The sequence below is a fragment of the Echeneis naucrates genome, chromosome 1, assembly GCF_900963305.1.
Source record: "Echeneis naucrates chromosome 1, fEcheNa1.1, whole genome shotgun sequence".
NCBI lineage: Eukaryota > Metazoa > Chordata > Actinopteri > Carangiformes > Echeneidae > Echeneis > Echeneis naucrates.
Window position 1 is genome coordinate 15,485,052 of NC_042511.1, and position 21,708 is coordinate 15,506,759.

Below are 21,708 nucleotides of genomic sequence, written 5' to 3' on the forward strand. Positions count from 1 at the left end.
GTATTCGATAATTATTCTGGCTTTGGCATTCTTGAGGCCTAACGTAAGAGTTTGGCAATGTTTTCACAGCTCGATTTTGTATGCGAAAGCAACGATGAGCAACTGTGACGCATTGTAATAGATTCAAAAGCTCACAAGTAAATAAATTAGTCGAAACTTAAGCTTTAAGGTTGACGTGAAAAATTGCTCATCTGCCGCTGTTGAACTCTTTACATGAGGAGAAAAAGAAATTTCCCTGGGAGAAAATTAGGCTTGTGTTGCTATGGTAACACCACCTCAGTTATTTCCCTTGCTTTCTGTTTTCCCTCCCCACCTCTGCTCTTGAAGACGGATTTAGCTCTGCAGTTTTACTAAATAACATTGCATTTTAATAATAGCTAGTGTGTCATCTTAAAACGTGGTAGCCACACTTGTAAATAATGGATTGAGTGCATTAATATGCAGGCATCTCTGTTAATAATAGAGAGGACACAAACACATGTTCATCTGTGGAAACCATGGAGATTTATTGTTGATGGAATTGTTCATTTCTAGTGACAGAATAAACAGGGTTGATCTCTTTCACAGAACAACACAGTGAATTATAGACTCTCTGATAAAAATAAAATTTGATTTAGCTGCTACACAAAATAGAAATCTGCGGATGTTGAATCGGAAGCTTTTGAGGAGAAGAGGTGGAAAAATAAGAGCAGTGCAGCTCCGGGATACCACAATAATAGATAACAAGCCTTTCATATTACAAAATATAACGCCTTCCATTTAATTGATTTCCCTCTGTGGGAAGTTCAAAGCGATGCAGGGGTGAAGAAAAATAGAAAAGAAGAATGGCGAATTGCTGGAAAGGCAGGGGCAATTAAAGTGCAATAGACAAGACAAAGTGCTGGATTTTGTTTTCCAGGTTGAACCTCTAAATCATCAAGGGCTGCATCTTCTCTATATGACAGAGGTATTAGATTTTTAGCTGCTTGATAAATAGTGGAGATACATGAGGGACAGCGGTGGCAGGAGGGAGTGAAGGCAGCGGAAAAAGGACTAGACGATTCCATATTTGGCCAGGTCGCTGAGCTCCATGTCACCAAAGGCCTCCCATGGGCAGATCACTGTGATGTCTGTGCCCAGACCCTCCATGCCGGGGATGTCGTCTCCGAATCTAAATGAGAGAGACAAAACCGCTCTGGTACAGTACAGACTGACAAATACAAAGAAGCGATGACAGTGATAGGACAGTATTTTAATAGCAAAAACTGGCAGCAGGGGAAAAAAAGATTTGTGCGTGCTGCCGTAAATTATTCTCACCCCTTCTGGCCTGGTTTAGGCGCCTTGCTCTTGAAGGTGCGCATTGCCCTCTGCTTGAATTTGGGAGGTGCCTTCTTGTCAGCGGGAGCTGCAACAGCCACATCTGCCATTTTGATTATTTGCTAAGGATGGAAAACGGAGAGAGGTTCTCAGATCCTTCAAAATTGAAATCAAAAAATCTATTTGTGATTAATTTTTCCTTTTTTCCTTAATTATTCTGCCTTATTCTGCCCCTCTCGTTTATCTTTTTACATTTCTGCGGTTTATTTTTTTTCCTGCTTTCTTTTTATGTCGGATGTAAAGCATTTTAAATTCCTTCATTGTTCAAAAGTGCTGTTCAGATAAACTTTAAATGCTTTGGCAGAATTCTCTACCACCATCAACCTACAATCAGTTCAGAAATGGTAAAATCACTCACTGTGTAAAAACACATTATTCCTATTATAGTATTTTATCATCCTCTTCAGCAAGCTGGTTAAAAATCGGACCACTCACCCAGGAATGAATTTGCTAAAGACTGAAAGAAGAAGAAAAGAAGAGACAATTTTCTAAAACTCCCCAGAGCCAATCTATCCGTAAAGATATAGTAGCTGAGCCTTGAACAGTACCCAGAATAGGACCGACACAAAGAACTACTCAGTGTAAATCACACATCTCATTTCAGCTCCATTTCAGTACTCAAGTAAAAAGCTCTCTAAAGCCAATCCCATGTGTCTCTTTCTCTTCACTAAGGAAATGGTTGCAAAAAGCAAACGCATCTGAGCCAATACATGCTATCAAAGCAGAAAGAGTATTATCTCCCTATACCAGAGCTAAGAAAATTGCAGTTTCATCGTACCTTTTGCTGGAGTTTCAGAAGCTTTTTTTTTTTGATGCTTTTTGATGAGCTCTTCAGTTCCTTGCTTGTGGCATTGCTCTCACAGCCGGACAGCCTCCTTTTTAAAGTCCTTTGATCTAGTGCTAATTCCCTCGTTCTTTTATGTGCCAACTCGACTTGGTCCACTCCTGTACCAGCTTAGCCACAAATAGGCAAAGGATAACAAGATATAAATAAGAGGTCCTTTTCAAGTTAGATATATCCATCAACATGTGAAATGAAGAGAATTTTAGAGGTGTCACGTCTCAGCAGTATTGAGTGACATTAATTAGCAGCACTATCAAATTGAAGCAAAAAAAAAAAAAAAAAAAAAGAGATATTCTTTGTGAGTCTGTCTGTCAAATCACATAAATACATTTGTTCCCACCAAAAACTGTGAGCATTATTATTACATAAAAAGAGCTTCGTAATGTAATTGTCACATGAATAATTGCTTTGTTGTACGTATATTAAATACACCTACAGCTGCAGAACAAAGTGACGCTCTCTGTTGTTTAAACTATGTGAATCTATTAAAACTGCAGTAAAAGCCGTCCAACAAAGGTCGGTGACTAAAAGCGACGAAGAAGAAATGACAGAGCAAAATGGGAAGAAAGAAGGAAATTAACAGAAAGTTATACATTTGCAAAGGCTTTAAGACCAGCCATCAGTTTTGAACTTTTGGAATCATTTTCAATGAGAAAATATATTTTTAAGAAAAATATTCAAATATGGATATATACTGAACATTACACATTTCTGTTTTCTTTGAATGTTTTTTTTTATTATATTCATAATTCTACATTTAAGGAATGTCTGCCGCTGATAGTATTTGGACTAGTTCACTATTTAACATATCCATTTTATCTAGGTTTTTCTTTGGGGAGGGTTTTTGATTGTTTGTTTGTTTTTTTTTTTGTTTTGTTTTTTTTCCTCTATACACGGCCTCTATTAACAAGTTTACTCGGCTTTCCCAGGCTAAGTATTCACACATGAGGCAGGTTTGAGAACAGAGGGAACATGTGCAGGAGAAAAGTCACAAAAGCCTGGGATATACTTTGACCTCATTCGCAAACAGACATGAGTCGATGTAGACTGCAGGAGACTCTGGAGCATGTGATGTAAGACCAGCTGGACCCTGAGCTCCATTCCCTCAGTGACAAATAAAGAGCACTTAACTATTCAGCACCTAATCCGACTCTGTCTTCATGGCCTGGACTGAGGTTGAAGGGATAAAATATTCAGACAGTAAAACTCACAGTAAAACAGACAATTAAAAAATGGTCATCCGCATTCTATTTCATTACAACACACAATATTTATCTAAAATCTCCACTGTTTCTGTTTTGTTGGAAATAAAATCTTGCATTCATATGGTCTCTCTTTTTCAAAAGCTTTCACAGTATACTATATTATCTGGGAAAATCTGCAATATTGAGGAATCATTTCAGGAAAAAAAAATATATATATCCAGAAAAAACTCATATTGTTCACTAAATCTACGCGTGTTTTTCACAGTCGTGCTTCATTATGTAAGGTTGCCAACATCTTCACATGTCACGACTTATGAGTCCCCGCCTTAATCCCGTACAGCAGAGAGGCTAATTAGGAGAAGGGGTATTAAAAAAAAAAAAAAAAAGAGGACAGAAATTTATGGATGAGCATGTTGGGAGGATTAGCGGGGGGTGTATATAAGAAGACAGAAGGACACTGAACAGAAAGAAAAGCCCACGCTGACCAGAGAGACGGCAGACAGAAGCCAACTGCATTACTGCAAAAACAGGTGAGATCTAACTCTTCCTCTCAGTTGATATCTTGCCAAATCTTTAATTCAGGATTAAGGGCAGATTAAAAAAATAGAGGCTGCTGAAAACTGGCGAGGAAGCTTCAGTTTGTCCCTGACACTGTGGGTTGCATGTGTCTTAGTAGCTCTTTAAACATATTTTGTAGACATATGAATTTGTTCTTGGATGCTGCACAGCTTTGGTAAATGCCTAAGCGGTCTTTCTGAAGCTAAATCTTTTAAATGGTTTCATTTGACATTTTCTCGAGACGTAAATTAACAATTTGGTTTTGCACTTGCAATCTTTTATTTTATATATTGGACTGTTAAGAACTTTGCAAATACCATTTTATATCCACGCTTTAATGTATTAACCTTTTTTTAATGTTGGACATAAAATAGAGGTTTTGCTATTTTATATTATGACACAATTTTCAGAAGGTTGTGCGTTGACTACTGGACGACTTTATTTTAAGGTTTTTTGTTTGAGAGGATACATGACATTTGTAATTATTGCCATGTCTTTTGAAATGTGTTTTCTGTATAAGTTCATTAATTATAAAAAAAAATTATTAAAAATGAGTTAGAAAGAATTGATCTTTTTGATACACACTTGGCGGATCACCAATTACTGGAATTGTTGCAATGTGCATCATCTGCAAAAACATAGTGAAATTACATTCTATTATTCTACAGGTGAGAAGCTGAATCTGTTTTGATTCTTCTAATATAATTGATTAGTTCTCCTGAAAAAGAAGTTCAGAGATCAAGAAACCATCCTGCTCAGTTAAAATCACATGTAAAAAGGTTAAAAATCAAATAAGACAGAAGAGTCTTTATATACTTTCTTCATACATAGACAGTAGCAGTTAGGACACAAACATACTGTAAATACAATACAAGCTTACTGTACACTGTTAGCTGTGGCTGAATAAAAGGTAGAAATGTACAATAAAAAAAAAAAAAAAAAAAAAAAAAAAAAAGCACGAGGATGGAAATTCAGGAAGTAACCGCTTAGTTAAAGTTAAAATCTTAGGCAGCTAATGTGGATTACTAAAACAGTAACTATCTGTCAAAGAGCATGTCTAAAGTCCTGCTGAGTGGTCCTTAAAGATAAGTCGACAGAGGTCAGAGATAATTCAGGTGGAGGGAAAATAAAAATAACCTGCACAGGCCAAAATCGCCTTACACGTATGTATAACAGAGAACAGGTATGTTGGCTTGAGAAGAGCTGAGGAGTTAGGTGAACTTATTTCTATTTTTATCTCCAGATTCTCAGTCTATAACCTGATTGAGAATAATCTTTAAAGCCGAGGTGTAAAAATAGAAAAAGCTGTTTGTGTAACAGGGACTTAAGAAAACTGCCTGAACCTGGGGGTGTTATATCATTCAACGGTCTTAAATACCAAAACTAACGCTCCGATTTTCAACTCTTTTGCTCTCAGCGCATAGAAGATGGCAGACACAGCCGTTGCAGCTCCCGCCGACAAGAAGGGACCTCCCAAGTTCAAGCAGAGGACTACTCGCACGTTCAAGAGCAAGGCCCCTAAACCAGGCCAGAAGGGGTAAGCTCCCCAGTGATGGGAAATAAATAAGCACATTTTGCCGAGGATTTTGTCACATATTGGTGAAGAGTTCAAGTGGGACACTTCTGGAAAAATGAGACATGGCTGATTCTTTCTCAGATTCGGAGACGACATCCCCGGCATGGAGGGTCTGGGCACAGACATCACAGTGGTCTGCCCATGGGAGGCCTTCGGCGACATGGAGCTCAGCGACCTGGCAAAATACGGAATCGTTTAGAAACCCTTCTGTGTCTTTCCCACAACCGTTTTACCTCCCTGCGCTGACCGCCTACTCTACCTCCACCCCGTTTTCCTTCACCTCCCAAAATACCTCACCTCATGTCTGCCGTTGTGTTAGGCTATCCTAGGTTTTGGGAAATATTGCACACAAACTGTCACCCAGAGCTGATCGGAAAATCACATATATCCGTTTATTAACTTATATATGCTTCACTGAGGTGTCCTATTATTCCCAGCTCCCTCCCAAATACTTTGCACGTGGCTTATGCATCTTTGAGAAAAATTGGACTAAATCATTTGTAAGCGGGATTGATTGCTGCAGTATTGAATTGATGTTAATGCACTGCTGATCCCTTGTTCCCCTCTCCTGCGTCTTCCACTCCATGACCCCCTTCTCTCCCTCCCTCCCTCTTTGGAGCTATTCCTACTTAATGTACAGCTATATAAGAAATATATATTTTTATTTTTATGAACTGTGAATGTAAATTTATGTGCACCATCAATAGGAATCAGGCAGAGCAGTTGAACAGGACTGTAAAATAAATATTTTCCCCAAAAAGCAACGTTTCAGCGTCTGCTCATTTGCACCAGCATGCAAGGTGTGGTTATTATGCAATGGTCTTACATAAGCAGTCTACTTATTCAACAGTCAGACCTCTAACATCATCACCTGCAATATTAATGCCATTATGAATATTTAACAATAATAGCAATCTCAACGGTGATGGATTATTACGCAATTTCTAGAAATTGCAACGCATTTCAAATTCACGGTCCAAAGAATATGTGCCCTGGTCAGTATGGCGATTGGTGATGATCCTTATTTTTTTCCTCTTTAGCGCCTCAATGAGGTTGAAAATTACAGCTGTTAACTGTTGGGTTTAAATGTTTTGACATTCATTGGTAATTTATTCACTTTTGCATACATCATCATCACCCGGTTAAGTTTTCATTTTCTTAAAGTGAAAGATTACGTAAGCGCCTGCTTCACGACATCGCGCCGCTCCCACCAAACAAATGCTACAGCCCTATCTCAGGCCTCCATTCAACCGCCCTCCTCTCTTCGCACTCGAAGCGTTACGGAAAGGAGCGGAAGTAACAAATAAAAGACACAGCAAGCGGTACAACTGAATGCAGCTACGCTGTACTGAGAAGCCATGGAAAAAAATTAAATAAATAACTGCAACCATTAGCCCATCACCACGAGAGGCTAAATAGCATTGACGGTAAGGCAGCTGGAAAACAGGAATTTTTCCCAGACAAATCTACTGTAGCAGCAGCAAGTCAACTCAAAACACGCACATAGCTGCTGGCACGAGAAACACGCTGTACACGAGCACTCACTGTCCTGAACCAAACATTAGACAGAGTTGGCACCGAACTAGGATCCAGCGTTTGATTTCTGTAGTTGATTTTCAGATATTTCTCGAGTTTAAAAGTCCTAAACATACGAAAAAGAAGAGGTCATATCTAAACTAGCATTAATCGACTGAAGAGCGATACAACTCTTATACCAGGTCAGCAATGTGTTTCCACATTGCATCTGTAGGGTTAAATCAGCCATACTGACTTTATATTTAGACCGGCAGTCAGTATTCACATACTGGCATCATCTGTGTGTGAAATAATGTGAGACATTACGAAATATGCTCGCCCATTTTACTAAATAAATACAATACCAAAATAAAAACAACCTGAAAGCTGGGTCACAACAAAACATTTTTATATAAAACATTTTATATGGACATTCAATAACAAAAAAAAAAAACATAATGGCAGTCAGGGGGGATGTAGACATGACAGAGGAAAAAGGAGACTGGTCATTGAGAAACCATAGCAACTATGAAGAATGACCACATAGTTTACTATAATACAGTGGCAAGAAAACCACAACAGGAAAATGATCTTTGTGCAGCAGCCATTTTGTTTGTCAGCAGGCCCTTTTGCCAAACAGCACTGTGCTCTTTTGTTGTGTTAACTAGCTTTAAACTGCGAGCTGCCCGTCTTTCTCCATGGAGTTTAGTGGTAAAGAAGAACACAATCGGGCTTGGCTGCTCAGGAGTCAAATACGAAAGACAAAAGATTCATGCAAAACTTTTTTTTTTTTTTTTTGCTCTTTTTCTTTTTTTAAAACTTGACAAGACTCGCTCATGCTGGTTTGTCCATGCCTTCAGTGGCTCCGAAAGTCCATCATTTTATTTTTTTTGTGTAGCACTTCTCAAGTTGGGAGACAGAACGTGCTAGGGGCTGTTAGTTAGCATCTTTGGCTAGGTTATCTTTTTTTTTTTTTCTTCTTTTTTTCCCATTTTGTCCGGAGCACATTCTGCACTCATATGAAGATATCGAAAAAGAAAATGTTAAAAGTTATGTTAGCAAATTAAACAGCAGCACATTTAATAGGAAAAAACAAAAAACAAAAACTTATTGACCTGCATTTTTTTCCCCAAGTTTAAGAACTGGAAAACAAAACAGTAGCTTTGAAATTAATTGGTTGATGGGTAAAAAAAAAAAAAAAAAAAAGCATATCCCACATAGACACTTTTTTTTTTTTTTTTTTACTTTTTTAGAATATTTCCCTGCATGTACATGACCTAACACTTTCAGACAAACCTGGAGCGACCACACTGACAGTGCCAAGCTGACAGATTTCACCATTGAAATTTAAAGAGTCTGCATTGAGCAAATATTATTAAAATAAACAACAATCAGAAAAAGAATTTGCAGTTGGTTTTAAGCAAAGTGCTACAGACCTATGTTCATTCTTTTCAAATTTTTCAGTCACTTGCAAAATGGGGATATTAAAATGAAAATCCAGCCTATAATCCAGCCTTTCCTGCATATTTTGAAGTATAATTACATATCATGCCGGCATATCCTATAATCAACCATGAAGAAAACACATAAAATTAGCTGATTAACAAAGAGAACAAAAGTTTGGTAGTGTTATACTTGTCTCTCACTACTCCGGTATGATCTGGCTCAAGACCTTGCGCCTTACTGAAAAAGGAATAATGGATAAAAAATTAAAATAAAAAAACCTCAAGGTAAATAAAGACAGCAATAGGATTATCAAGGATTATGATAACATTAACAAAGATTATATACTTATACGGCAGAAGAAAAATGTGCTTTCTACAAATCTTTGGAACAAAAACAAAATGCCAGAAAAGCCACATTTTGGAAATACAACAGTATAGAAATATGCACAATAGTAAGGTGTTTTGCATTTAAATATTTTCTATTAACTCATCGGCAGAATATCTCTCTTGCTCAGTAATTCCTGCTGGCAGCGTCACAAACACAATTGCCAACTAGAGTACATTTCAGGAAGACTCAGTCAATATTGGACTTTGCTCTATAAAAGATGGAGCATGAGGGGAAAATCCAAATAATAAATCTCTACATTAAAGGATCAACGAACACTTGAACCCCAGGGTTCGGGAGATTGGATCTACATCTAAAATCAAGTAAATGAGAAATGTTTTACAGTGTAGTGTTACACTTTAGTGTTCACTGTGATGGCTGCACACAGATTGTAGTGAAATCCTGTGCATGAGAGGGATGAAGTGAGACTATAGGCCTAGTTGTGTCATATAGTAAAAGGTGGAATATTAGTTTAATAGATGCTAAATTTCTGATTTCACTGTTTTATCTACATTTCCCATTAACACAAGTAGCTGCTGTGCAGCGGAGTCAAACAAAAAATAATGGTTTCATAAGAATTATAATTAGAATGATTACAATAATAATAATAATTTGGTAACTTTTTTCCTAAACTAATTTCTTTGCATATCATAACAATTTTAAATTTAAAGGTTCACCATTTCCACATACTAAGAAAACTTGAGGTACGGAACAGCTCTAATAACCCTCCCTCCTTCAGGTTTCAGACGGGATTTCTGTAGTGTTACAAGCCGCCATGTTCAGTCTCCCTTACGGGGGCACAACAAGAATGGAAATCCTGCGATTTATTACAATCCGCCCATGTTGAGAAGGAGTTGTAAAATCCAATGACTCGTTATCCTCGCTCAAAATCAAAATAGATGCTTTTTTTGATGCACCTTCCCGTTTCCTACTGTTCCATTTTCTGGACACCCCTGTTTCTTGCTTCCCTCTCTTTTTTCCTCAAATGTTGAGTGTGTGCAGGCCACACAGCACCCAGCTCTTTCTCATACATGTTTGACAGCTGTTTAAATGTCGGTTATATCCACATACAGCCTTTGGAAGAACATCTGGGCTCCATCCCGAGTCTTGTGCTGTTGAGTGTCGAGGGAATAAGAAGGGGGCTGGTAGGGGGTCTATTATACAGCCGTGCAATAGGGAAGGTGGCCACTTAAGAGTTTTTTTTTTTTCTTCTTCTTTTTTTTTTTTTTTTTTTTTCACATAAAGGCCATCCATCAGTCTTTAATACAGCATTCCTCTATTTCTGTAGTAGCATATATAAGAAAATGTGAGACTGCTTTGGGGTGGGATCAGAAATTTCTTTGTTGTGGTTGATTCCACACTTTTAAACTGGGCGCAGTCCACCTCAATGACGAAAGAGGGAGCTCTTTTAGAGTAATTCAATGGAAGAGAGGAGCTCCTGGGAAATGTAGTGTCCTTAGTAAGGGGCAAATCTACTGTAGCCTCCCCTGTACAGCGTAGCCTGTGAAACAAACATTTAGTGAATTAAATCCAGCCTTGGTTAATGCAGTGTAAAGACACAAAACACAAAATAATCATTTGAAGCTAAAACCTGTTCCAAAAAAATTTAATATTTGCGCCTTTTTACAGCACTCCTTTTCAGTGCCCCCCCCTACAAAAAAAAAAAAAAACAAAAAAAAAAACAATAAGGGGATAGCTTTATTAGAGCAAATGCATTGTCAGCTTTGGTATTCATTAAGGCTGTCAAACGACTGAAATTTTTAATCTGATTAATCTCATGGCCCCTGCAGATTAAATTTGATTAATCACGATTAATATTCATTCATTATTTGTGTTTAATTTTGTGGGGGCAAAAAAACTCATGAAAGTAGGCAATATATAAACACTTAACATGTGTTTATTTAAACTAAAGAGCAGATGTGGTGTCCAGATTGCAATATATATAAAAAAATAAACAAATAAAAATACCAATCGCATCATATTTTTTTCTTCCTCTTTTTTTTTTTTTTAGTAAACGAACACATTATGTGGCCCTCTTATTCATCTTTAAGCCAGCTGCTGGGACACACTCAGTTCTTTACTTGTTTATTGGAGAGAAGAACTGACCACTTACGTACAAAGTTACCTGGAGTGGCGAGACATTTGTGAGCTAGCAGTCTCAGTTTTAATGGGCTCCTAAATGAGCTTACCACTAGTGATGGAGGTATCGATTCAATGGTTTAATGGATTAATACATCAATACCCATGCAACTCATTTGAGTACCCATTACTATAATACTAACACCAATTAATTATTTATTTATTTATTTATTTTGACTTACCATGGCTCCGACACCATAGGCAGCTGGGGCGAGTGCAGCGTGGTAAGGGTCTGCCGTGTAAACTCGTCCGTAACTGTCAGGGTAACAGTCAATAAATCATGTGCCACAGGTCATTTTAAAGAAACAGCAAGCAATGCATTACTTTCAAAAACACAAGATAAATAATGTACCTCAGGAAGGTTAAGGTTACTTTAAAAACTCTTTCTGGCCAATTTTTTGTTTAGGAACCAAATGTTTCAAGAGGTGCAGGTGTTGGTCTGTCAGATGAGACTCCAAGATGCACTGAACAGCTAACTTACCTGTCACTGTAAGCTGCTGCTGCAGCTGCTGCTGCCGCAGGGGTCGCTACTGCAGCCGGCTGGGCATAACGATATGCTGCATAGCCACCCTGCGTGGGGCCGATGGAAAGAGGAGAGGTGGAGGACAGACCAAGGGGGGGGGGGGGGCATTGTGTGCAACAGAGGAGGGAGAGAGGTGCAATGAAGGGAGAGGTGAGACGGGACAGAAAGGAAAGTAAATTATTGTTAAAAGTTTACTGTATTTTCTCTACAGGGTAGCAGACTAGTAGTGAATTTAAGGGGGGGGGGGGTTACATTGTGAGAAAAACTGCTGAGAAGAGAGCAAAAGATTAACAAGCAGACAGTCAGCAAAACTGGCTAATCTGGTGCAGTACAGCATTCACAAGGATGTAGTTCAGGCTCTGTGAGTCTCCTCCTCCGTGGCCAACTTGGTGGGTGGGGGGGTGGGGGGGGGCTTTTATCGAACTTTATGTGTTTTACAGTGTCATAATCTTTCAAGTGCGTTACTTTTCCCACTCTGCATTGGACATGGAGGGAGAGAGATTTCATACCCATAACTGTGCCCCAGCCTACTTCCCCTACCAAAAACACGAGGTTAAAGAAAGGGGAAGGGGCGGCAGGATGATTATGTCATTATTTTTGTTTGGATGGGCAGCTGATGAACAGACACAAAAAAAAAAACAAAACTACAGGTGTAAGAAGACAGTCAGCCATTCAGATTAAAAAAAAAGAGAACACACACATACACACACCCACATGGCCATCGACCAATCACTGACAAACACAGCATGCGTTCCCAAACTCAGGAAGTACAGTGTATTAGACCACACATCCCTATGAAATAATGCAAAAAAAAAAAAACAAAAACACACCGCTGCAGTCTACCCTAAAGAATCAGTCACGACCATGTCCCCGCATTCAGGACCACACAGTTGCTGCTATGGAAAGAAGGCTGGGCTGGGGAGAGGAGGAAAGAGTGACTGAAAGAAGAAGATGGTGATATGATGAAAAGGACAGATTGGAGATGTGATGTGACACAGAACACAGGACGGAGGAAGACATTACAGCATAAAATTTAAAGACTTGATGGAAAACAGAAAAGAAAAAAAAAATCTGCTGTTGACTAAAGATGACAGAAGACAGAGTGAGAAAAGGTGAAAGAAAGAGTGACAGAAGGAGCACAGATATAGGGAAGACTGGGGGGAGGAATCAGCCTTGTAAGTATGTCTGCATGCCGACACTGATTCAGTTAGCATGCCACAGGTGAAACAGATAGGGAGATTCCTGGAAGGGGTCTGAATGAACTGCTGATAGAATGAATTTTCTTGTCCTACATCCCTCTGACTACTGCATAGCCTCAGGTTTCAGTGTCATTATTCATGTCTTATTTATTTCATGCCCCGTTTGTATTCCAAGCATGACAATGCAGCCCATTGATACCTTCGATTTTCCTTCTAGCCTGGAAGATATGTGTGATATTTGTGTACAACAGGAAATCTTTGGCATCTTATCAAAATGTAACAATGTGATTAAATGCATAAGGTCTTAAAAAAAGATTCATCTGTGCCCCCCCCCCCCCCCCACAATCTTAGATTAGTTATTTTTTGCATGTCTTGGAATAACAATATGATAAAAAGCCTCTTTTCATTTATCTTGCGTCAATAGACATAATGCAACTACACCAACATATTGACAATGCCTGAATAAGACAAAATGCCTTTGTTTTCAAACTGTGGAGAAAAATAAGTTGTGTATTACGTATATAAACAAATATAACGTATTGAAAAACAGAAAGCCACTGACACACAAGGAGTATCCTGCCCTGCATTTATTCTACCCTGAAAGGATTTTGTGAATGATCACTGTTTTATATGCTCTTCGTGAATTCGGATTTGAAGTTAATTCTTTTCACCCCCTTCCGCAACTCCACCCATGTCAGAAACCAGTGAGTTAGTAGAAGAGAGAAGACAGAGAAGGCATTTCAATCTCAGATGGTCAATAATGTCTAGCAGCACGCAGTCATTGGAGACGAGGATGATGCACACTGGCTCTCACACAGAGTGTGTAAACCCTACCTGGGGCAATCTGCCACTAATGTCCTGAAACACTAGTCTACAGAGAGAACAGAAACAGCTATTGTCAACCTGGTCACACACACACACACACACGCGCGCTCATAATCACATTGGTACAAACTAACTCATAAATGCACTGAGACAAACCCGAGAGGAGTCTACTCATGAATGAACACATGATTAAAGTGTGCGTGCCAGGTTATTCACGTCTCTTTATCAGTATGTATTACATGACCGTCTGAAAGTCAACCTAATTTCACAGTTTCATTGCTCGTGGAGAATTGATGAATCAAAAAAAACACTCAAAAGTACACGCACTCTTTGGGTTTGGTCTGTGCCATTTCATTACATGAAAACCCACAGGCAAGAGGAGGGAAACGTAGGTGAGGAGTGAGGCAGCAGAGGAGAGAGAGGTATACTTACGTAGAGATCAGCTGCACCGTAAAAACCATCCTGATAGGCCATCACACTGAGAGACGAGAAAGCAAAGAAAAGAAGGAAAGGGAGGGAATACAGAGGAGCGGTGGTGGAACGTCGAAAACAAACGGAGGGTGGGGGTGGGGGTGGGGAGGGGAGAGAAATGGTGTGATGCGCCACCGTGTGGGCAATGGAGAAAACAACAAACAAGAGTGACGGTTGAAGGAGAGAGGTGAGAAAATGGTGCCAAACAGATTGTGAAAGAGAGAAAGAGAAAGAAGGGTGAGATTATTACACACCGTGCAACATGCAAGAAAATACCACCTCTTTGTAAATAGAAATAAACTAGTTTCAAAGTGATACTATTGAGACAAAGGTCTATCAAAGGAAATGCTATTCTGTTTGATTTTAATTCACCGAATGGTCATATAACCACGTTTAAGTACAAGGAAATGGTATTTCAGCAATTATTATTCAGTCATTATCGCAATAAAAAAAAAATGTACATATTCAAACACACAGCATGCACAATTATGAAGTGCTACATTTAACTACACGTAGACATGCTTTCAAGAAAGCCGATGTCAGCTTTTTCTCATCAAAAACACTTTGCTGGAAGTTAGTTGGGGAGTTTTTATTGATGCTTACCCCGGGTACGTTGGGATTGCAGGTTGTGGCACAGCTGCCCTGACCGCACTGTAGACAGGCCGCGCACGCCCGCGGAGATGAGCACCTCGAAAGGTTGCAGCAGTTGAAGCAGCTGCTGCTGCCGCTGGGTATGGAAACCCTGGAACTGAGTGAGAGAAAGCTAATGAAGGACATAAGAGCTGCTTATATGATTACGCTTCCGATTCTATTTTATACCTTTCCACAGCAATGTTTTGAAATACAGCAATAATAGCTGTTGCCTACCTGTATAGAGCTCAGGACTGTACATCGCGCCAACCATGGGACTCAACTTCCATCCAGCTGGAGTCAAAAAAGGGCGAGATCTGGTTATATATTCATATAATGACTTATAAGTGAAACACCCATAATTCTGATATTGTGTTAGTGAAAAGGCAATGATATGTATTGTTCAGATTATGATTACAAGTAAATTGTGATGAAAAGGGCAACAAAACCAGCTAATGCGATACATTAAATGCTACCAATATTTACATTCGGAAATTACTGATTAATTTACTGATTGTGATATTGAGCCATAGTGCATAGCTTCAGCCACTCCGTATTAAAAGCTTTCCAAGTGGAGAGAGAAATGTACAAAATGCAGTACCATATGGAAGAGCAGCAAGGCCCTCGCCGTTGGAATAAGGGGTAGTCATCTTCTTGTTCGTCATCACTCTGGCTGTAGCATTATTGACCTAGACACCAGAGCAAGTGGTCAAAGGCCAATTTAACCCAATGTATTAGATATAAAAAAATGATCAAAATTGGCACAGCGCCGTGTTAAATTTGCGTTGTGGTGTTGTCTAACGCCTAAAATATTCGCTTGACAAATCATGGATCAGACGTTTCATATCAATTTTGTAATTGAACTGTGAGGTGCCATTACATTTAAAACAAGTATTTACTTAGGACAAAGGTTAATTCTGTTGATGAGCAGCGATGGATTTTGATGCATGCGCTTCTTTTGAAGGAGAAAGACATTGAAAACAAGGATCCTGGTGAGTATTCAGGCAGTTTAGCACACAAATAATGCAACCTTTGGCACACAGAACAAAGAAAACAACAAAATAGTTCAGACCAAAGGCATTCAAAAAGAAATCCAAGACCATTATATTGCTACCTTCAAAGAAAAGGAGGGAAAAAGAACGTGAATTAAGCAGCAGAAATATCAGTTGAACACAATGCAAAAAACATTGATCAAAAAGATCATACAAAAATTACACGCAGCCAATCAAGAGCGCATCACATCACCAGAGGTGAGCAAAACTAGCCAATCAGCAAGCATCAGATGCAGCAAGAGACCAATCAAAAAAGGCTGGCACCCCCCCCCCCTCCCCCAATCAAATACACATCATACAGAAAGAGGAGGAAGGGGAGGGAGAGAGAACGACAGAGAAAAGACAGAAATGTAGAGGGATGCAGGAGGAGGAGGAGCCAGTCCACATGAAAAGACACAGAAAACATGTACATGTTGTGGAGAAGAGAGAGACACAGAGAGTGAATAATCCATCCAAATGTGCAATTCTTCGAATGAACAAACGGAAACAAGATGCGGTACACACATTCAAAATACAGACTATTTGCCTACATTGGATCTAACTGTGCATGAGCAATGATGGAAAAATGATAAATGGAGCAAGAACAAATACAGAGAGTGAACAGTCTAGACAAAAGACAGAGAGGATGGGGGATGCAGATATCATTCCTCAAGAACCAAAATAAATTAATAAATAAAAACAATAAAAAAAAAAAAAAGAAAAAGAAAAATCAAACCATGAATGTGAAACACTGCCAGGCATTCCAGATCAGTGTCGCACACCAGAAAAACCTAGAAGCACACAACCACCAACACACCATCCAGAACCAAAAGGATCAAAAAGTGAAACAAAGACACCGCTTTACAGAAAAGCTGCAGTTACTCAATGCCTCGGTTTGCTCTTTTCTCTCGGATGCTAACTGTTCATATTATTAACCATGAGTAGATTTGCTCTATAGTAGAGGATGCCTGCATCCTTTTAAGGACACACACGATCAATCCACATATATTTCTTGGCTTTGAATGATAAATCTTATCAGTGGTGCCTCTACAACTGTCTGCAGTCTACCATGTGGTACATAATGTACTACAGTACACCATGAGACACACACAACTATTATCCTCTCCAGTACGGCTAACATAGCACTCATGCTTCAGCATGCTGTCCTGCTAAGGTGCAAAAATGCAGCTACTGGCTGACACATGACACAAAGATGACATAGTACTATATGGCGTCATACAGATGACGAGAAAGAGAGTAAACCATGCAGGATACAGCTCTGGAATTAAATGCTGAATGCAGTTAGAGAGGTGATTGGAATGAATGCATAAGAAGTGGTAGTCATAGTTGTTGCACTTGCAGATAGATGCAGTACATTCAGTTATACAAGTGGCCTTTATACTGCCATGCGGTCAATGGCTAATCTCGTAATCGTTTCATTCACCACCTCCCCAATCAATCACAGGATTAGCCAATCAGGTTTTGTCAATCAACCAATCAATCAAGCTCCCTTGAGTAAAGGAGTCTTTCGTTTGGGCATTGGGTGCATTTTATTTCATTTGGACGGATGGGGTGGGGGGAGGGGTCATTCAAAGATGATGCCATGTGTACACAACTTACCGTTGCCAGGGAAACGGCGTGAGGACACGCGAGCAGTTACCGTGGAGACTGACAACAACAACAACATACAAAAATCATCAGGGAAATAGAGAAAATATATGTAAGAAAGAAATGATGAACCAAAAACAAACAAAAAAAAGAAAGAAATAAGAACGAGGTAATGAGAAGCAACCCCCACCCTGTGGTAGAGAGGAAGTGATGTAACAGGTCACGCGTCAACAGTCACCTACAAGCATCAGCCATTTGACAACAATCTAACCTCTACTGTATAAAGCCCGTGGAAAAAATTTAAAATAAAGAAAAGATCATAAAAGTTTAAGAAGGGAGGAAACAAATGGAAACAGAAGATGGCAGGAGTTTTGATCTAACTAGGGAGCTGATTTTATTGCCTGGATTATATTAACTAACTAACTAACTAACTAACTAAATTTTCACTCAGGAAAAAAAAAAATGTGAATAATCCAATCCTCCAATGTTTATGCTAGCCAGCTACATCACAGGACAGGAAAATGGACAGAGATATGGAGGGAGGGGTGGACAGCAGAAATGCGGGTGCATATAGGGACGGACAGACACACACACACACACACACACACACACACACACACGCGCACACACACACAAACTTGGAGACACGGACAGATGGACTGGCCTGGTGAAAAAGAGCGAAGAGAGAGATGGAGGAGAAACAATACAGAAAAACAAAAGGAAAGGAGAGGGAACGATGGCTGGGACTATCTATGGCATTCTCTTCACTTATTCATTCCCTCACAACCCTCCACATTTTTAAATTCTGCACACCCACACAGAGATACAGAGAAGAGTGCAGGACATTCAAGACCATGCAGAACAGCTTTTGTAGCAAGTAGAAGAAAAAAAAAAAAAAAAAGCGTGATTTAAAATCAAGAGCCAGAGCAAATGGCAAAGCATGGTGTATTAGATCTCTGAAGCCATTTGCAATTGAAACCCGAGCTCATGCTGACAAACTAAAAAAAAAAAAGTCATAACAAAATGCACTTCCATGAGATCTGGTGTTCTTTTTCAGGAGTGGTGGATGCAAGTGTGTGTGCAAACAAACAATTTTGTTTTTTGTTTTTTTGTTTTTTTGTTTTTTTCACCATCCATCTTGCACATCTGAAAACAGCTTTTTGAAGCATCAGAAATGACACCACAATTCTCACGGCAGTCTCATTCCCAAAAACTGCCCCTGAAAATGCCCCCTTCATGCATTTGCCCTCGTAACACTTCAAACGTCAAACAGAAATAAACCCAGCAACCCAGACGCACCTGCTTAACATTAGGTGGACAAGTGAAAAACTCCTGAGATGACATCTGACCTCATCATCCACCCATGCAACATACAAGAGCCTCTCACAGACACCGGCAAGCACTAAATTTATTTTACAGGGGAAAAAAACCGAGAGGCCACTAACAGCCCCCATCCAGTCATAAACGCAACCATGAACAAAAAAAAATGGCCACTTGTCATGATCATGGAAGAAGTGGTGATGGTGATGGAAAAGGTGCAGGAAAATAAAAACAAATCAGATCCTACATGCTGTGACAGAAGCGTATATCGTCAGCAAACGTGTCATAGTGAAGTCTCACCGGCCATGCCTGTTGTGTAGCCACACTCCACCCAGCATGCTTTTGCAAACCACACAGCTTTTCAAAAGATCAAGGTGCAATGGACAGCCCACGACATCAACAACAAGAACAAACGACAGCATAAACATTGACAGGAAGTGCCATCGAAAAGAGACGTCTCTGTGCGCAGCACCACTGCCCCATGCTATAGTGAAGCCAGAGGGGTTAGAGTCGAACACATACAGCCATCCAGAAACCTTCTCTGGGGTAGAAAGGACCAGAACAAACTCATTCTCGTTGTTGGACATGGAGGGGAAAAAATAGAGGAGGAAAATGGTCACTGTTTTCAAATTAAAGGGGGAGGGTGGTGAGGTACCTCAATTTTACGTCCTTCCACCAGTGTACCATGAAGCTTCTCTCTGGCCCTCTCTGCATCCGCACTCGACTCAAACGTTACAAAACCAAAGCCCTGCAAGCAGAAGAGCAGCAAAGACAGAAAATGAAAAGGAGGGGGAGGGTAGGAGAACGCTGCAAGTATTCGTTAGGCTTTTACTTGACATCCTTTCATCTGATGAGCATTAGAAATTAGGTGTTGCTCCACTGAACCCACCTTGGATCCCCTCTCGTTGAAGATGATCTCAACGTCAAGGATTTTGCCAAATTGCTGAAACAAACAAAAGAGTGAAATGAAGACACGCATGAAAGTCATGTATGGTATTTTGCCACAGGGTGTCAGCACTGTTCAACCACGATGGGCTGGCACTGAGCCAGCTCAAATAGCCCCCCCCAACCACCCCCCAACCACCCACAAGCACATCTTCCTTGCCTCTGCTCTTTTCTATGCGCCACAATTTAAAGGCATTTGTCAGCCAAGTACAGAGCTGCATTTTCACACCTGACTTTAAATTACTTATTTAAGTTTACCCAAGCATTCATCACTTGTCAACTGTGACACACCGTGGCTTCTTTCAGCTGTAATAAACATGACAGTGTCTTTTAATCATTTTAAAAATGTGTCCCTGAGATCAGATGAAATAAACAGTGCTGTATTTACTGGCTGTATGTTTTTAATCCAAAGCCCTGATATGACGATGCAGGGTGAAAAAAGGGGAGAACATTCTGGTCTACATACTCCAAACATCTGTCGTAGGTCAGGGTCTCGGAAACGGAAGGGGATGTTGGACACATGGAGGCGTTTGGGGGTCCCCTTGGCATCTGAATCATCTCCAGCACTTCCCCCGCCACCCCCTCCTCCCGAGCCAACCCCTGACTGTCCATCAATCTGGGAGGACCCATCGGACTGCAGGGAGAGGGAAGGACACGAAAGAGCCACAGCAGAGATCAGAGTGTTAACAATACAGTGATGTCTTCTTGGGACTGTAACATATGATGATAGCAAAAGATTCCATTTTTCACTGTTCACGCTCTTGTAAGAGGAGGGTTGCTACTACCACTGGTTTTCATGAGATGCCATTATACTTTGTCCCATTGTTAGTTTCTTGGCTAAGTGATTAATCTATTTGTCACACATGATAATGGAATTTTTCAACAGCTGCTGATTAATTTTATAACAATACTCCAGTAGCTTAATCAACATATTGCTATCTATTACTGCAGTTGTAAATGTGCAGCTGTGAAACATAAAGTGCAGTGATGTACAATTTACTGGATACATTTATAAGCTGATGGACTGAATATTAATTAAAGAATAAATCAATTGTTTGTGACAAATATTCCAAACAATTAGTATCCATTTTAAATGGAATATCTTTGGGATTATCATGTTGGTCATGTTGGTCTGAAAAAAGCTATTTTAAGAAAAGTGTTTTTTCATTTTTATCCCAGTTTTTGGGATATTTTAAAATATCATTATATACAGTGTCATATTGACACCGTGCTTTACTCATATCCATATCCATGTGATTTGCTTTCTTCCAGGATTGACTGAAAAGATGTCTCATTTATATCTGTCCACTCAAGCCCAAAAACAAACTGTGTTTTTACAGCTTCTCCCTGAAATCGGCATTCATAAATCAAACTTCCAAGTGTAATGAGCATCATCCAGACATTACCAGACACAATATAGGCTGTTGTGATAATGTTACCATTGCTATAATTTCTCAGGCCTATAAAGACGTGTATGTGTGTAACACAAATTCCCTTTTTTGAGGTAGTTAATCGCATCTACGGTCTCTTTAATATGCTATCCACTGATCCTGGTACCATTTTACAACTATAGTTATTTTAGTATTACTTCCGTTTTTTTTTCCCCTTTGTCCGGAAAAAATCCTGCAGAAAAATGTAGGCAATTCAATAAAAGTAGGATTTTGATCAGTGTTTGCGACACAGAGCAAATTTACACTCCTTCTGCCACTAACTCTCTCAACAGCGATGCTATTGAATCGTCGTGGGGGGAGAGTCATCTCAATCCATCCCAAATTCACAACACACAGGAAGAGAAAGGCACTCACTTGGACACTGAGGCTGTTGGTGGCGTTGGCAGCACTGTTCGCTGCCCCACCAGCTTCCACAGGACCCTGAACAGCCCCTGCTGCGTACAGGCTGCCCCCGTAATCCAGGGCCAGGCCGTTCTGGGGTGGAGGTGGTGGAGGTGGAGGGAATGCAGAGAAAGGTGGGGGTACTAGTCCCTCCTGACCGCCAGCACTATCCTGAGAGCCCTGTTTCAATAAAAAAAAAAAAAAAAAGGTGGGGGGTGGGGGGGTTAAGGTTTAAGTAGCTGGCTGGCAAAATTCCACAGTATCTTTTACTGAGAGCATCACCCAGAACACACAGAGAGCA

At 39.9% G+C, this 21,708-nt stretch overlaps 3 protein-coding genes across 8 annotated transcripts in view; 1 reads left to right on the top strand and 2 right to left on the bottom strand.

Moving 5' to 3' along the window:
- Window positions 1-1,032: 1,032 nt before the first annotated feature.
- LOC115048435 (retinal cone rhodopsin-sensitive cGMP 3',5'-cyclic phosphodiesterase subunit gamma-like) lies at window positions 1,033-1,406 on the bottom strand. Its single transcript, XM_029509886.1, has 2 exons — window positions 1,297-1,406; window positions 1,033-1,150 (listed from the first exon to the last, which is right to left on the bottom strand). Exons 1-2 carry the CDS (start codon window positions 1,404-1,406, stop codon window positions 1,033-1,035), a joined length of 228 nt encoding a protein of 75 aa, XP_029365746.1.
- Window positions 1,407-5,390: 3,984 nt separating this feature from the next.
- On the top strand, window positions 5,391-5,738 carry pde6ha (phosphodiesterase 6H, cGMP-specific, cone, gamma, paralog a). The gene is made up of 2 exons (XM_029508764.1): window positions 5,391-5,500; window positions 5,621-5,738. Exons 1-2 carry the CDS (start codon window positions 5,391-5,393, stop codon window positions 5,736-5,738), a joined length of 228 nt encoding a protein of 75 aa, XP_029364624.1.
- Window positions 5,739-7,804: 2,066 nt separating this feature from the next.
- Window positions 7,805-21,708, bottom strand: part of rbfox2 (RNA binding fox-1 homolog 2) — a 33,492-nt gene continuing 19,588 nt past the window's right edge. For 2 of the 6 annotated variants that reach the window (XM_029497388.1, XM_029497391.1), the window contains 11 exons: window positions 21,381-21,587; window positions 20,042-20,209; window positions 19,520-19,573; window positions 19,286-19,378; window positions 15,273-15,360; window positions 14,909-14,965; window positions 14,645-14,804; window positions 14,003-14,048; window positions 11,505-11,593; window positions 11,206-11,278; window positions 7,805-10,385 (listed from right to left, as the gene is read on the bottom strand). In XM_029497388.1, the coding sequence (XP_029353248.1) occupies window positions 10,341-10,385; window positions 11,206-11,278; window positions 11,505-11,593; window positions 14,003-14,048; window positions 14,645-14,804; window positions 14,909-14,965; window positions 15,273-15,360; window positions 19,286-19,378; window positions 19,520-19,573; window positions 20,042-20,209; window positions 21,381-21,587 (1,080 nt within the window). In that variant the 3' untranslated portion in view covers window positions 7,805-10,340. Of the gene's footprint in view, window positions 10,386-11,205; window positions 11,279-11,504; window positions 11,594-13,579; window positions 13,617-14,002; window positions 14,049-14,644; window positions 14,805-14,908; window positions 14,966-15,272; window positions 15,361-19,285; window positions 19,379-19,519; window positions 19,574-20,041; window positions 20,210-21,380; window positions 21,588-21,708 lie in introns of those variants that run through there. The other 4 variants (XM_029497389.1, XM_029497390.1, XR_003840571.1 and 1 more) reach the window with 4 other exon arrangements.